General features: G+C 33.6%; 1 protein-coding gene across 2 annotated transcripts in view; it reads left to right on the top strand.

Annotated features, from left to right (window-relative positions):
* Window positions 1-17,178, top strand: part of LOC149794952 (polycomb group RING finger protein 3-like) — a 39,390-nt gene extending 22,212 nt beyond the window's left edge. The window contains exons 2-8 of one of the 2 annotated variants that reach the window (XM_089964011.1): window positions 4,566-4,724; window positions 5,927-6,023; window positions 7,893-7,948; window positions 11,047-11,109; window positions 13,732-13,958; window positions 15,779-15,859; window positions 16,727-17,178. In XM_089964011.1, coding sequence (XP_089820137.1) covers window positions 4,616-4,724; window positions 5,927-6,023; window positions 7,893-7,948; window positions 11,047-11,109; window positions 13,732-13,958; window positions 15,779-15,859; window positions 16,727-16,771 — 678 coding nt within the window. In that variant the 5' untranslated portion in view covers window positions 4,566-4,615 and the 3' untranslated portion in view covers window positions 16,772-17,178. The remainder of the gene's footprint in view (window positions 1-4,565; window positions 4,725-5,926; window positions 6,024-7,892; window positions 7,949-11,046; window positions 11,110-13,731; window positions 13,959-15,778; window positions 15,860-16,726) is intronic. The other variant, XM_089964010.1, reaches the window with a different exon arrangement.
* Window positions 17,179-17,634: the final 456 nt, after the last annotated feature.

The raw sequence follows: 17,634 nt of genomic DNA, 5'->3' as shown, positions 1-17,634 counted from the left end.
TCAATATCACCTAGAAAACAAGTTTATACAATAACAGAAACAAACTTAATATAGCTTTGCTAAAACTCATTAGTTGTATCTTAATTTTTATTATGAGAGTTTTCTTCTCAAAGGCTGAAGTAATCTGATTAGGAAAAATCATAATAATAGAATAAACAAGAATTATTAGATTCAGGTTGTGAATTATGTTTACAAAATTAATTGAAAATGTGGGTATGCAGCAGATCTATTTTTTGAATGGACTGTTTGGTACTGGTATTCTTCATAACCTGTTTAATTGGAAATGAACATTTTTAGAGATGATAACCATGATTTTATGGAAAAAAAAAGTGTTATTCACAGTTTCTTATCATTTCTATCACCATGATCTATATATAAAAGAGTAAATAGTTCAAAGCAGTGTGAATTCATTATTATTCATTGGGTACCAACTTTCCTGATGGGAGGGGCAAACTATACCATCAGTTTAAAATTTAAAGTCACAACAAATAACAAACCAGGCACTATCTTTCAATTCTTTTTTATTTAATATTCTTGTTAATTTAATATTTCATTGATTGACATACAACTTGGAAATTTTCAAGATCTTGCTGGTTAAAGAGTAGATAATGAAACCCATGAAGATGAATAGCTTTTTGTTGTTGTTATAGGGTTTAACGCCATTTTTCAGCACAAGATAGGCTATACATGGCGGCCAGTATTAATGGTGGAGGAAGAACCGGGAAAACCCCGGAAAGAACCACCGACCCACGAGAAGCTACCGGCAAGCTTTCTCACATATCCACATTTGCCGAGCCTTGGACTCGAACCCACGCAGACAGAGGTGAGATGGCAGTGATCCATGACGGACAGCGCTTTAGACCACTCGGCCACTCGGGGCCCCGAAGATGAATAGCAGTTAGTCAATAGTTTTGAGTCTGGAATAGGAACAGGTATTGATGGTTTAGCTTCAGACTTTGTTAAAGCAGCCTAATTTTGTTCTTTCTTTGCTATTCGCTGTATACAGGTAGCAGTAGGTCGTGGAAGCATCCCACTGACATAGAAGACTAATTTTATTTTACACCACTGTTGACCGCCTGTTTAATGCTATGTCTTATGCCACCCACATATCAAAGAATTGGTCTCCAATGATAATCATACCTTTTCATATTAAAAAAGGTGGCAGAGATATTATAGAGGAATTAGCTTGATGCCAGTGCTAAATGCAGTTATGTTAATCTTAAATAAGAGTAATTACAGAATGGTCTGGACTATCTAATTGATGATGAGCTTGCAAGGTACTCATTAATTGCAGTTCCAGCATATTATACATCATTAATTCTATCACTGTATGGTCTTGGGGTTTCCCTTTCTTTCACAGATATGCTCAGATAATAAACTCTTACCTTACTATCCAATCTGATATGCACATGTAACTTATATATCTACAGGCAGTTAATTATGCTTTTAATTGATTCATGATACCAGTAAAGAAAAAAAACTGCTGACTAATGTGTGATTTTCTGCCTTATCACCAATACTGTCAATCTTGTGTGGACAGTGGTTAGGGAATAAATAAATTAGTGTTGTAAGGCATTGATTTAGGAAAATGTGTTTTATTTATTCCTAATCAGTCTACGTGTGCCATTTGCATTAAAAAGGATCATTGCCAGCATCTTCCTATAATTATATGAATGCTCCTTGTTTGTCTGATCTTTCCCCTTCTTCAGATTTCTTGTAACATTTGGCTATGCTGTGTTTAAATAAAATTACATGATCAACTTTGAAAATTGATTGTATTTCAAGGGGCAGCTTGTAAATAAGCAGTCAGAATTGATTGGCAATATATATCTCAACAGATGATGAATCATTTCTTATATGAAATGAAATACAGGTGCTGATTTTAGAAAACCTAGAAATAAAACCCAGTCCTAAATCAGTTGGATAGTATTCTCACATGTAATTCCAGTTATATTAAAAGGTGGGGGCCTCCAAGGGTATTAGAAAATTCTTTCTCTTCAAAATCACCCCACCCAGCAATATGTCTGTTATCAAACATGAGCATATTACACTAATATCAATATGTATATGAGGAAGAGTTTGAAGAGCAAAAACAGTTTAATTTTGCAGTCAGCTTGCTTAGTCATAACTTTCGTAAAATTTTAAAATTACTAATGAAGCTTCATGTTTCCCTTTTTTGTGCTTAGATAAGATAGCACACTCATCTCATCAGCTACATGAACAATATTGAAAACTACACTTCTTGTTACGTTTTATTCATACTCAAAAATGAATGATTTGTAAATGGTGTTTTTATCCATTTCACCTTGAAATTGGTGAGATGCGTACAAATATGACATGCTGAATTTTGAGAGTGGGAAAACGTTTTTTTTAAATTTAAATTTTTGCCAAGCTATAAGTATGTATTGGTTTCCTGTGATTATCACATAAATAACAGGTCTTAAACACAGCTTGTGGGTGTTACATTTTTATACATCGATCATGCTTTGAACAAAATTGTTCCTAGGGGTTTATCATTAGAAATGAGTGCTTTTTATATCCAAACACACTTGTCAAAGAAATCTCACGAGTTTACTATTAAAAAATAAAACATCATCTCACTTTAAAAATCAGTGACATGCATATAAACAATCTTTGATAATTGTTTGGAGTCAGCAAGCTCACAAACTGCCAGAGGCTAGTTTAGGACCTGAATGTCACAATCTCAATACATACAAATATATACAGATGTTATGATTAAAATATAACTGATAAGTTAAAATATAAATATTTATTCCTTATTTGTAAAAATTAGTAAATATTTACATTATCATGTCCCAGGGGCCTCAAGTTGCTGAGTGGTTTAAACAAATGCCTTTACTGATCACTGCCACCTCGCCTAAGTGCACTTCAGGTCCAGTCTCATGCTCTGATAATGTAGGTATGTGAGAAGGCTTACCAGTAGCTTCCTATTGGTTACTGGTTCTTACCGGGGTTTTCTTGGGTTCTTCCTCCACCGGTTATACTGGTATATATATATATATATATATATATATATATATATATATATATATATATATATATAACCTATCATGTGCTGGAAAATGACATTAAATCCAAAACAACAACAGCATTATCATGCTTGCACAAGAAAATGTGAGACCAATTTCCTCAACATTGATTAACTACTAGGGGGAAATCATGCATTCAAAAGATGAAAAAAACTGGAGTCAGGTATGGTACATATAAAAAGCTAAATAAGTGCACTGATATATATATATATATATATATATATATATATATATATATATATATATATATATATATTGTGACAAGATAGGAGGGTATAAAATATGCAGAATATAAAGCATTAAAAGTGGTAGACAGTATTCTCCCCCATGCTCCCAGTTTTTTTTAAAACTTGCCGATAGGTAAGTATCTGGGAAATTTGAGCTTTCCAAAACCAAAATTGAGCTTGTCCCAGGAGTCTGGCAAGTGGGTTTGTAAATCCCTGTTATGTTTTATTAATATATACTCATTGGTACTGATGAAATACTTTTCATATTTCTTTTTCCTTCCTATATTTGAACCTGTGAAAAAATATATATGTTCACGTGTGAAAATATAAGATTTCCCATCATCATTCTATATGAGGTACAATGTGAGAGCATGCCCAAATCAAAATTGAGCTTGTCTGGTGAGTTTGGCAATTTGATTTGTAAATTCCTTTAAAGTTTTATTAATTATATACTTAAGTATGAATTATAGAAACGTATTGGTGAAATAAATGAAGCCATTTTTCGTCCACCAAAGTGTATTTCACAGATATGGAAAGCCTTGTCCTTACAGTGTGCATAATACTGATACATACTAGACGTTAATTCCACTCTGATGGTACAGAGAGAATGTACCAGTCCAGAAGAATCATAGTGATTGATTGTACAGTAAGAATATACCAGTCCAGAAGAATCATGGTGTTTGATGGTACAGAGAGAATGTACCAGTCCAGCAGAATCATAGTGATTGATTATACAGTAAGAATATACCAGTCCAGAAGAATCATGGTGTTTGATGGTACAGAGAGAATATACCAGTTCAGAAGAATCATGGTGTTTGATGGTACAGAGAGTTATACCAGTCCAGAAGAATCATGGTGTTTGATGGTACAGAATGTACCAGTCCAGAAGAATCACAGTGATTGATTGTACAGTAAGAATATACCAGTCCAGAAGAATCATGGTGTTTGATGGTACAGAGAGAATACACCAGGCCAAAAGAATCGTGGTGCTTGAGAAAAGTTAGGGCATCAAGTTTGCAAATGGCAACATGGACAGGACTCCAAACAAGAATAAAAAAATTCATATGTAAGTCAAATTTAGGCAGGATCAGTAAATAATTATATTATGGTGATAAAGTACTTTGGAAAGAAATTCTGATCTCAGGCCCTAGTTTGTAGGTAAATATTTGTATATAAATTGTGCCTTTAGGAAATCTTATGGTACTAAGCATAGTTTTTATATTCAAGTTGTCTAGATATACAAATGGCCAGTGTGACCTATTTAACCATCTTTTTTCTTAATTTACAGTAAATTGATCTTCAGGTTTGGTCCCATGGTGACCGTGAGTATTTTTCATAATGATGGAGAGGAAAGTGAAGCTGCGTGTAGTTAACCCTAACATTACATGTATACTCTGCAAGGGATACCTGATAGATGCCACCACCATTACAGAATGTCTACACACATGTAAGTTAGCTTCATAAACTCAGTCTCTTTTTATTGAAACTTGCAAAAAATGTAATTTTTACCTTGTGTGTTTCTAAACTTTGCTGATGCAGTTGGCCATACAATAAATTTTGTAATCATGAAAGTATGATGTTCCCAACCCCTTATCCAGCCCATTCCCATGATGCACAGACATCTTAGTAATCATATTTTTAATAAATGTGGAATTAATTTGCCATGTTTAATAAAAACAGTATTGCACATTGAGTGATGGCTTGTGGTTTTCTTGTAATTTTTTGTCCCATGTCCCCCAAATCTTGACTCTCTGCACCTACTGTGTTTGGATTTTTTCACTGAACAAAAAAAATTGGCACTGGTTATGGCAAAAGTCATTAAAGGTGATACAAACCGTAAGATGACAATGAACATCCAATTCAAAACAAAGTTTGTGGCACTGAAAACATTTAAGGTTTGTGGTAGTCTGCCGTGTTGCTAGTCTTTTATTGCTGTTTGTCTAACCTGTTTTTTGAAGTTAGTCACACCTACAGCAAGAAAGATTTAATTTACTAAGAGGCAGAATTATAAAAAAACTAATTTATACAAATGCAGAATTTCATCTAATAAGTGATTTATTAATTTGAGAAGAAAAGTAATTGAGAAAACATTGGTATTTATTATAATGAATGCAGGTAGATAAGGAGCAAAAACCAAAGTTCAGTAAGAGCAAGATCTGGAACGGAAAATTCCATAGTGCAGCTCATTTCATGGTAACCATATATTCAAACATGTAAATGTTTTCATGAGTCACACATTAACATAATAAACTTTTAACATGAGTGTCCAAGGGAAAATGACAACATTAAGGTGGCTAAACTGTCAAAAGTAAATATCATCTCTTTTTCTTGTTGCACCTCTAATACACATTGTGCTACAGTTTTTGTTTGTCCCATTACAATGCTACGTGTCCTCAGATATGGAGGGTGAGGGACACAATGTCCCTTGCCATTGACTTTTATGCACAATGCTACATCAAATATTTTGCATCTGTAGAAGATTTTAATTGTATTAACTTTATCAGTGTGTGTTAATTCGTCATTCTTGACAACCAGAAAAGTAGCTGGCAGTAAGTTCAGTCACAGCGATCTACTTATCATGTATGTGACTAAAAAGTAGCAACACCACTTCATATTCGTACAGCTGGAGTATCCGTTTCATTATTTCAGTCTGCAGGAGTTGCATTGTGAAGTACCTAGAGGAAAACAACACCTGCCCAACCTGTGGAATTATTATTCACCAGAGTCATCCAATGAACTACATAAGGTAATGATATAAATTTACTAGACAAGAAAGAAATTTAATGGGTCATTCCATGTATGAGTTAGAAATTGACCCATTCATTGTACAACTTTTGAAGAAAATATGAAATTACTTACTTTATACATATTACATGTACAATAGATTCATTATTGCCTACTCCGTTGTCAATAGATTGAACTTTTGCAGTTAATACCTGACTGTTTGGTTGTCAGTGATATAAGCTGAATTCATTGTTAAATATCAAGGTGTTAAAAGATTTGTTGTTTGTAGCACTGTATTAAGTCCTTTAGGGAGGGATACACTTAAATACACTAAATAAGCCACACACCTGTCATGTACATTCATGTTTTGCTACTTATGCTGAGTTTATTATAAATAGGGATTTACTGCAAACAAACAGTGCACCATGCAATTAAAGTATAAAGAAACATGCATGCTGGCTGTTGACAAAACCATTCAGGGTCTAATTAATAACTGAATAATATGGGTGAAATCCCCCTGCCCTAAATTTAAAAGGAGAAATTTTTTAGATACAAAGGGGGAATTACTGAAGTAATAAAGATGTGGCTTATAAATATGATATGCAGTTTTCACACATCTGGTTGATTTTTTTAATTCAGTGATTTTTAGTTCAAATTAGCATTGATTTTTTTGGTCACCAGTCTTTAAAAGTGCTTGTGGTTATTTCAGTTTTTAATGTTTAATGATTATGTTGTTATGGAATATATGTACTATTTTATCCTCATCTTTTTAGGAAAGTAAATTAAAATTGTCTCTCGTTAACATCATGCATCAGTCATTTTTTTTTGTAAGCCTTGGGAATGGCAGTGTTGTGTTCTTGGTCAGGGGACTTTATTCTGTTTGCCTCTTCACACTGTAACCTTTAATGTATTGCTGTGCCATAAAAACTGTTAATCACAAGCAGCTTTAGTAATATTATCAATGCAGTAGACATTGCTTCTTTGCATTCAATTACTGTTCACTCAAACCAATCAATGTACACTTACCTGTTGAGGGTAGAACAAGAATTGATAGAATTACACCAGAATATGCCACTGTTGTGCATTCTGGGCCAAAGTATCCTATCTAAGGAATGCCTGGAACAAAACAAAGTAATTAAGTTGTAAAGAGTTTTACGAGACAAATGCAGATTAAATAAACTACCAGATATAGTTTATTGTGCATCAGTTGGATCCAACTGCAGATTGCAGAGACTCAGATCAGCTGTGACAGATATGGGTCTGTGCAGTTTATTATGACTAATTACTAGCACAAAGAACATAGCTCCTTATCTGCCAATGCATTATGTTTAGACAGATATGGGTCTGTGTTGCTTTGCCATTAGACCCAACTTATACATGGGTATATACAGTAATTGTTTCACTACATTTATTACATATGAACAATATACATGAATCTTATACAAATTGACAAACTGATCACATATCAGAATTAAAAAAGAATTTTAGCAAAAACTTTGTTTTAAATAAACATGCAGTTCTACAGATGCACAAATTTTATTAGAACAAGAGAAGAGAAATGCAAAGTCGTGTCTGCAAAATTTGAAATAATTTGGTATAGAATGAGTGCCTATTAAGAGAAGATATTTTTTAATTCCTATGACAGATATCATCTTGTCTGTATTTAAGTTTCAGCCATTATGTTTCAGAAAAATTAACTTACAATAATAGAAGAAATAATGATGCCTTACATGGCTAGTCCTGACTAAAAATTAGGTGTGTTATGAAACAGAACTTTGAAAAGATTTTGATCATGAAATGGTTTAAAGAAAAATGTGGAATTGCTCTCTGTTGACAGCTGTGTGCCAGTTTTATTCTTCTACATCTCAAGATTTTCTTTAACATATTACAGTCATGACAGAACAATGCAAGATATAGTGTACAAGCTGGTGCCAAATCTACAAGAAAGTAAGTACATACTGTCTTGAATCTGCCACTCTGTGTCATTTGAATTACACTTTGAAACTGGAGATTTCCCAGTCTTTTATATATGTGTATAGAATGACTATGGAAAGACCATTTCCCAGTCTTTTATATATGTGTATAGAATGACTATGGAAAGACCATTTCCCAGTCTTTTATATATGTGTATAGAATGACTATGGAAAGACCATTTCCCAGTCTTTTATATATGTGTATAGAATGACTATGGAAAGACCATTTCCCAGTCTTTTATATATGTGTATGGAATGACTATGGAAAGACCATTTCCCAGTCTTTTATATATGTGTATAGAATGACTATGGAAAGACCATTTCCCAGTCTTTTATATATGTGTATAGAATGACTATGGAAAGACCATTTCCCAGTCTTTTATATATGTGTATAGAATGACTATGGAAAGACCATTTCCCAGTCTTTTATATATGTGTAAGGAATGACTATGGAAAGACCATTTCCCAGTCTTTTATATATGTGTATAGAATGACTATGGAAAGACCATTTCCCAGTCTTTTATATATGTGTATAGAATGACTATGGAAAGACCATTGCATGAAGCATTTGCTGAGTATTGGTCAAACAGTTATTAAAATCTGTAACATGCCCATGGCATGCAGTAACCAGAATGATGCCATTTAATCAAACCAATTCAAAACTTGATTTTTTTTTCTTCCCTGATCTCCATGTTAGACTTTCAACTGATGTGACAGTGTTTTGTATCATACCATTGATGTTGTCCTGCCAAACTTTGCTCAGATTGCAGTTATTTCATTTGCTGTATTACTTTACATCTTATTATGACAAGATTCAATTTGAATGACATGTCATTGTTGAATACATCTGACAGTTTAGGTAAAACAAGCTTAGAGTTTTTGTGATATTGTTTCATGGTACATGGTGAAAAAATTGATCATGCAGTTGGGCATACTCCCAGGACATAACATTCAGTATGCTTTTGTATAATCTACAGTAACAAGAAGAAAATTATGCACTGGCTTACAAGCTTGAGATAGTGTTTCTTTACCAAAAAACATTACTTATCTGTGACCTGATTCTCATCAAATGAGACTGCTGTGTTATATTTGGTACACCCATTGCATCTATTGATGTCAAATTCTGTCTGAAAATCTTCCATACTTTAAAAAAAGAATTAAGAGAAAAATCTAACAAAACAACCCTCTTAAGCAGAGATGTGGCAATACATCATATGAAATTGAAGTTTATTGTACATAATAAAACTATTTTTCTATAAGAACCACAAATATTTTGGTTTCTTGATCTGGGATGGTTTATTAAAAAAGATAAAGTCAGAACATGCTTTTAGTTTTAGTTCAACTAATGCTGAATTAGCAGTTTTCATTTAACTCTAATGCACCTCACCAAACCCCTGCAATTTGTTTCTGGTGTGAATAATGTCTAAATTAGATTAGCTTATTGATAGTAAGCAGGCAAGAATACGCCTGATGGCTTATTGTCAGTTCTCAGATGTCCATCCATCCATTAACTCCATTTAGTTATCACTACTCCTAAATTACTTGTGGGATTGCTATGAAATTTTACACACACATTCATCCCAAGGTCTAGTTGGTCATAAATGAAAATGGTGCCACCAGGTAAGCCATCTTGAAAATCTTTTTGTTGCAACTCCTCAAGGATAGATGGTCATATCAACAAGGGGTTTTCACTAATAGCTTCTTATGATGTGTAGTTGGTCCTAAATGAAAAGTGTGCCAATTTGACAGGAAATATGGCTGTCATTTTGAAAATCTTATAGCTTCACCTTCTTGATAAAAAGTCATATCAACATGTTGTTTTCTTGGCAACTTCTTGTGATGCCTAGTTTCATAAATGAAAATGGTTCCTCTTGGACATCCAGTATGGCCACTATGGCAGCCATCTTGAAAACCTGAATGGATGGTCATATCCGTATTGGTGGGTATCACCAAAAGACATGCTGGGAAGAATAATTGGTCCTACAAGAAAATTGCACTGATTGGACATCCGGTATAGCCAGTGTAGTGGTCTTCTTGAAAATGTTGTTATTACTGCTCAACCAGAATGGATGTTTATATCAAAATGGGGTTTTCATTGAAAGATTTTTTATGACATATATAGTTGGTAATAAAGGAAAATTATACCAATCAGACATTCATTAAGGCCTACATTGCAACCATTTTGAAAATCTTTTTAATGCCACTCCTACTCAACAGGAAATCATTTTGATATGTGTTTTTACCGGAGGACAGATCATGATATCTTGTTAGAAGTCCTGATTGAAAATAAGGCTGATCTGAGCTCATATATGGCTGCCACATATTGAAAATCTTTTCACAAATCTCCCGAATAAATTTTCATATCAACATGGGACCTTGACCAAAAGTGTTCTGATGGTTTCAGGGGGTAAATAGACAACCCCAGCAGATGGTAGGGAACGCCTCCCCATTCCTTTAGGCAGTACCTTCTAATAATGTCTGCTTTATACTAAATGAAAATGGTGCCAATCTTACATCAAGTATGGCTGCCACATTGGTTAATTTGAAAATCTTTTCACTTAATAATATTGGAATATTTCAATGCCCAGGAATTAAGAAGAAGAAATGATCTTATCTTCAGTTCTGGAAATTCTTTCAGACATTAGAGTATAAGTCCCATCAAGGGACTCTTGGTTTTGACTTAGTAATAGTTTACATGTTTGCTTACAAAAATCTTACTGAAAGAATTTTGTGGAATGCTCACTTCATGTACATTGCATTGATATTTGTATATGAGTTGCATTTCACAAACATCAGCCTCTATTTTACTTGCACAGAATAGGTACAGCTCATCTTATAATTGGAAAATATAGGGCCGATGTCAGGTTTTTCATCAGCTATCAAAATACATGCAAAAATACTTAATTAGAAAAACAGTACATTTTTCTTTGAATTTGAGAAAATAGTCCATCAGAATTAAAAAATATCAAGAAATTGCAGATGAAAAGCTTTTAAATGCATCACTTTACAGGTACACTTGGGAATGTAGCCTCAAAAATAACTACCAGCATTGTTTTATTTTATCTGTTTCAGAGGAGCTTAAGAGACAAAAAGACTTTTATAAGAAAAATGGAATTGCATTCCCAAATGGTGATGGTAAGTTGTTTCAGTGGATTCACATAGCTTGCCTCCACTAAGGAAATAGTATTTTTTAAAAATAGGTCTCTTTGACCAATATATCAGGTTATATAGTGGCCAGTGTTTCCCTTTACACACGTTTGTGCGTCAGGGGAAATTTACGCTGGAGAGAAATTTACACACACATTTTGTTGCCATGCATTTCTTTTACACAAAGGATTCACATAATGCGATGAGGATTTATTTAATATCCAATGCTTTGGATGAGGGATGGCATCTTGTATACTTCGAACATAGACATAGAGTAGTTCCCTGCTTTGTATGCTCTCTGCATTGCACTCCGCTATTCGTATAGCAGTGTGCAATGCAGGGAGAATAGGAAACAGGGAACCAGGCCAGCATATGCAATATTATGACAGAGTAACTTACCCTAATCTTGTGAGCTCTCACGCAATTTCCATTTAGCTCAGCAAGATGTCATCTTGATGTTAAACCTCAGTGCTTGTTGCACTAGAAAGTTGATCTCCAAACTAAAACGGATATAAAAGTTGATCTCCAAATTAAAATGGATATAAAAGTTGATCTCCAAACTAAAACGGATATAAAAGTTGATCTCCAAATTAAAACGGATATAAAAGTTGATCTCCAAACTAAAACGGATATAAAAGTTGATCTCCAAACTAAAACGGATATACTAAGAATCATTAGCGAAAAAAGTGAAAGAAGCAGAACACAAAAGAGTAACTGGATCTAACTTTAATGAAAAATGGAGAAAATAATTCCCTTGACTGGAATACGGCATATCCATTAGGATTACCAGTGTGACTTCTGATCACGTGATTGCAAAGACTGCAAAAGTTTAAAAACATGCACATAGTTCTTTACCTGTACATTGAATAAATGAGTACAGCTTTACAATAATTTATAACATTTTCTTCCATGAATTATGTTCCCAAGGTCTTGAAGCTTGAGGTAAATTCTCCTTTGTGTTCATTTTGAGCCTTGACCAAAACTTGGCTGTGAAATAAATTGTCTTAGTCAGTATGATGCATGGAATGATGTGCTGCAGACTGTGCTGAAGGGTTTAGTGAGCAAACAATGTCATTACCTGTGATAGTGGTGATGACAGTTATGTTCCTCTTGCTACAGAGGTGAGGTTGTTAATGACAGAGTACCAGTTTACCGAGAACCAGTGATGTTTTAGATAGAATAGTGAACATTTGGACTGTACTTGTTCAGTTCTGTGTGGGGGTTTAATGCCATTTTTCAGCACATGATGGTTTATATATGGCAGCCAGTATATTTGGCATAGGAAGAACCAACAACCCACAGGAAGCTTCAGAGAAGCTTTCTGACTTGACCGTGTTTTTCATGCCAAGACCAGGAGATGAGTTGTGAGTGGTCTGTAAAGGAAACATCTTAGACCACTCAGCCGCTTGGGGCCTGCCCTACATGCTCAGAGAGACACGCCTGATATCCTTATGAGCATTTCAGTTTTATTGAAAAACATATGAACAAAAAATTTGCAGATAAATAAAGAACAGATGCCTATTGAGAATTTTTTTTTCCATCCAGATAAGTGATGGATTAATTTACTAGTCATTAAGTTACTGAGCAGAGGCATCTGCACGTAAAAGTGATTTTTATGATTCTCCAGTTGGTACGCGTACATGTATGGCAACACTTTCATCAGACGGTAAAACTTAGTGATTTACTTTCGTGATAAGATGTATTTATGCAAATTTGTATTGTTTGAAAATCTAATTTCTATTACATAAGATCAGATAAATTTATTTGGCTGTAATCGAACTAGTATAAAATAATGTCTGCATGTATGTCCATCATTATTGAAATGTACACCAACATGGACATGTACATTAGACAGTTTGAAAACTAAATTGGTTTGGACATAACATTTCTGTTATAAAGTAATAACAATCCTAGTCGCCTATGAAACATTAATAACAGTCTATAATGCAGTAGTAAAATAAAGTAGTTCCAATGGGTGGGTCGAGAAATATTCTCCCCGGTTGCAGATTATCATTAATAAGAAAGTTGCTTAAGGACTTTACGGACGTTTTGGACCATTCAGATTCACAGAAAGTAGTAAGTTTGTGTGTTCAGCATATCAGAAATAATAAAACAGAAACACCGTAATGTGTCCATTGTGATAAATGTTACCTAGAAGTTATCTGTGTCATTGATTTTTGCTGTTTTTACTGCTGTGTGTCTAGTTGATTTTTGCTGCCCATTTATTGTTTTGTGTCCATTTAATTTTTGATGTCTGTTTTTACTGCCTATTACCTTATTATTTTATGCTGTCTGTACTTCCTTGTGTCTTTCCTGTGTCGATTCTTCTTTCCGGGATTGTCCCAGGTTCTTCCTCCACTATTTATACTGGCCATCATGTAAAGGATATATTGGGCATGAAAAATGGCATTAAACCATACAGCTGCCTTGTGCCAAATTGATTTTTATTGTTTTTATTGCCTTGTGACCAGTTGATTTTTGCTGTCTGTTTTTACAGTTGGTGAAATTCACACCTTGTCATGTTATAAAAATATAATTCTTCATATAGTATTTACTAGAGAATTATTAACAGAGACATATTTAATCAGCATTTTTTAAATTATATTTCAGTGAATGAAGAGGACAAGAAAAATATTGAAAAAAGCTCTTCTGATAAAGAGGAGGATAAAGACCATCATAAGAGTGATGAACAAGTTAATATATGCTTAGAATGTGATGGCAATCAATTGAAACTAATGAAGAGGAAGTACTTGAGGCTTTCTGCGCAGGCTACAATATCTCATCTCAAAAAGTTTGTGGCTTTAAAAATATTCAATAATTTGGACCGATATAAAGATGTAAGTAAATTTCTTTCAGCAGTAATTTTGATTATCTTTGCACTATTTTCATCATATTAATTATTTCTTAATCAGATCTTTTGCCTGTGTAGTGGATGAAATTCTGTTTTGTTATTGTTGTTGTTGTTGTTGTGGGGTTTAACGCCATTTTTCAGCACGACCGGCTATACATGGCGGCCAGTATTAATGGTGGAGGAAGAACCCGGAAAACCCCGGAAAAAACCACCGACCCACGAGAAGCTACTGGCAAGCTTTCTCACATGCCCACATTGGCTGAATCTTAGACTCGAACCGCCGCAGACAGAGGTGAGATGGCAGTGATCCGTAACGAAGAGCGCTTTAGACCACTCGGCCACTCGGGGCCCCTTGTTTTGTTAAATTTTGACATATTGTACAGTTTCCAAATGTTACAGATTTATATGCTTTCATTTCATCCTCCTAGCTTTAAATATTTTCTACACAATTCTATGCTTGTGTTTCGTTAATGAGTACTAAAACCTACAACAAGACACTTTTCTTTTACGGTATTAATAATTCTTGGCAAAACTTAAAGTATTCGAAATTTTTAATTAGGTGCTATTATAATATCCAAGAAGTATATATAGTTACAGTCGTGTGAATCTTGTTAGAATAATGTAAAAGAAACTAACATTACTTATAAATTTATCTACATTGCATGCCACCTTTGTTATACTACATACTTAATCAAGTTTACTCTTTCACAATCATTGAACCTGGGGCATTGTATATCAGTTTTTTTTTACCTTAACACTTTATAACTTGTGACATCAAAGTCAATGAATGATATAATCAAAGATTCTGGTGTGACTTAGACTTTAATCAACCAGTAAATATTTGTCTAGGACTAGTTTATTCAAGTCATAGTGTTAAAAGTCCAGCTAAATTTGCATGCCCAGCCTTGGTCATACATAAGGTGACCCTTGTCTGTTCCTATGACCAGTTAAGAGTCGCATTTAGGTCAGCTTTCTGGAATTCATGTTCCTTACTTCTAGGTTTTATGTTGTCCAGTATCATCTATTCTGCTTCATTGGAAATTATTGATGACTTTTTGTTTGTTTTGAAAGGCACTCCTTAATTGGGCAGGATTATAGAGAATGATAAATCTTGAGTGACCGGCAATATAGAAGTCCATAGCAATGAATGGCATTTGTTCACTACGTGAGGAAGTTTGTTGAGATCTACAAATTCTTACGTGATCATACATGTTATTATTATGGTATCTCTCTTGATGAGGAATAGAATAATTGGGAGAGAAAAAAATGGCTTCACCATATGAATAAATATGACTGGCTTTTGTTACAATTAGTTACTCTTCCTTTGATATTTTGAAGTTGTTCCATTTTTGCCCCAGCTTGAAGTTTATAATCAGACTTCATTTCCACCAATATAAGTCTTAAGCCTTGACTCAAGATAGCTGGCCTCAATTTCACCAACAGAACTTTTCTAAACTTAAATTTAAGTCCAGTGATGTGATTGGCTTTAATTTAAATCTGACTTAAAATTGACCATGCAAATGTTTTATGTGCAGAATTAGATTTATACTGGTGATATGAAGTCCTGGTCGCTCAATTTCAGGTCAGATTTAAAAATTAGCTAATCAGGTTATTGGATTTTAAACTTAAAATCAAGTTGAATGTTTCATCTCCAGAATTTATCATGATGATCCGAACAATTTTTGTCTGAGTTGAGGATTTTCTACAGCACATGTTAACATTCAGTACTTATTTTACTTGCACTACAGATACAAATTAATAATAATAATAATAATAATAATAGTAACCTTATTCCATATATTGTAGGTTGACATTTTGTGCAATGAAGAACTTCTTGGGAAGGACCACATGTTGAAATTCATTATGGCTACGCGATGGAGAGTGAAGGTTTGTACGAGGTTTATCACAATTTATTAAACAAAGTTTCATTTAGAACATTTATGTCACCCGAAAAGAGAGAGAATAATTTTATTGCAGTTCCTTTTAAGAATCAATAGCTCTAGTAAACATTTTTTTTTCAAATTAAAGTTAAAGGAAAATCTTAAAAATTCAACCACTAAAATATGGATATGCCTTCCGGAAGGCAGAGTGTATAATGTTACAACATTTTTTGCCCATACGTTTGCCTCAAATGTATCACATTACAACTCTCAGTATTAAAACTTGTCATCCAGATTTACACGATATTACATAAAATGAGCAAAGAAGAGAAAAATAACCAAAGGAAAAGGCAGTAACCATACTTTGTACTGTAATTAGATAAACAGTCGTACTATTCTCATATTTAGGGCAGAATAATTTGAAAGATGAAGTAGATATATTAGGCATTGACCCTCATGCATGCTTATTTTTGTAACACAAATGCTTGGGGGATCATATGTTCCATATACGCTAATTTTCTGTTATAGATTACTGTTCATATATGCACTTAATGTTTATATTTTGCAGTTTCCCCTCATTAGTAGTGTTGCAGGAGAGACTTGTTGCTTTTGGGGGTGGGGGTAGCTATAGTACCTGATCTTTTGCCTCTGACCTTGGGATGTTGCTCTAATCATGCTGACTTTAACATCCTTTTGAAACTGAATAAAATTGTTAGCAATTCTGTATGTATAACTATTTTAATGTCACATAACATGATTTAAAAAAAGAATTAGCACTGAATCACCATCAGATATAAATTGAAGCTGATCACATAAATTATGGTACATTATTATTCCCATTAGTGATGATGGATGTTGATTCTTTCATTTACAGGATGGACCACTGCTGCTTCATTACAGACAACGATTAGAGATTTAACACACATTTAGATGTAGAATGAAAGGAAATCTCTCATGGTTTGGATAGTTCTGTCAAGTTAAACAAATCCTATTGCATTGTACACACTTATTTATGATAGCATTTGTTAAGATATATGTATAGAACAATGATTTCATCAAATGTTTAGTCTGCAATGACCAAATAAGATCAGATTATGAAATTGTGCTTTTGCATTTTTGTACTATTTCTACAGATTGCAAGTCAGAAGATATCAATAATTGTCAGATATTTTATCTTATTGTATTTATTATGATTTTTGTTGATTTTATGTGTCACAGCACAATATCTTGTGCACTTGAAACAGATTGATAAATCTATTGTGCACTTGAAACAGATTGATAAATCTATTGTGCACTTGAAACAGATTGATAAATCTATTGTGCACTTGAAACAGATTGATAAATCTATTGTGCACTTGAAACAGATTGATAAATCTATTGTGCACTTGAAACAGATTGATAAATCTATTGTGCACTTGAAACAGATTGATAAATCTATTGTGCACTTGAAACAGATTGATAAATCTATTGTGCACTTGAAACAGATTGATAAATCTATTGTGCACTTGAAACAGATTGATAAATCTATTGTGCACTTGAAACAGATTGATAAATCTATTGTGCACTTGAAACAGATTGATAAATCTATTGTGCACTTGAAACAGATTGATAAATCTATTGTGCACTTGAAACAGATTGATAAATCTATTGTGCACTTGAAACAGATTGATAAATCTAGCTCTAATATGCCAAAATATTACAGCACTATTCCAGATTTCTCACTGCTTCTAACTGAAACAGAATTATTGCAGTAAAGGGACAAATCCTCCATGAAAATAAACT

The sequence above is a fragment of the Sinohyriopsis cumingii genome, chromosome 7, assembly GCF_028554795.1.
Source record: "Sinohyriopsis cumingii isolate HCF-2022 chromosome 7, ASM2855479v2, whole genome shotgun sequence".
Classification (NCBI taxonomy): Eukaryota; Metazoa; Mollusca; class Bivalvia; order Unionida; family Unionidae; genus Sinohyriopsis; species Sinohyriopsis cumingii.
The sequence above is the reverse complement of the archived record's forward strand: the minus strand, read 5'-3'. Positions and strand labels throughout refer to the sequence as shown.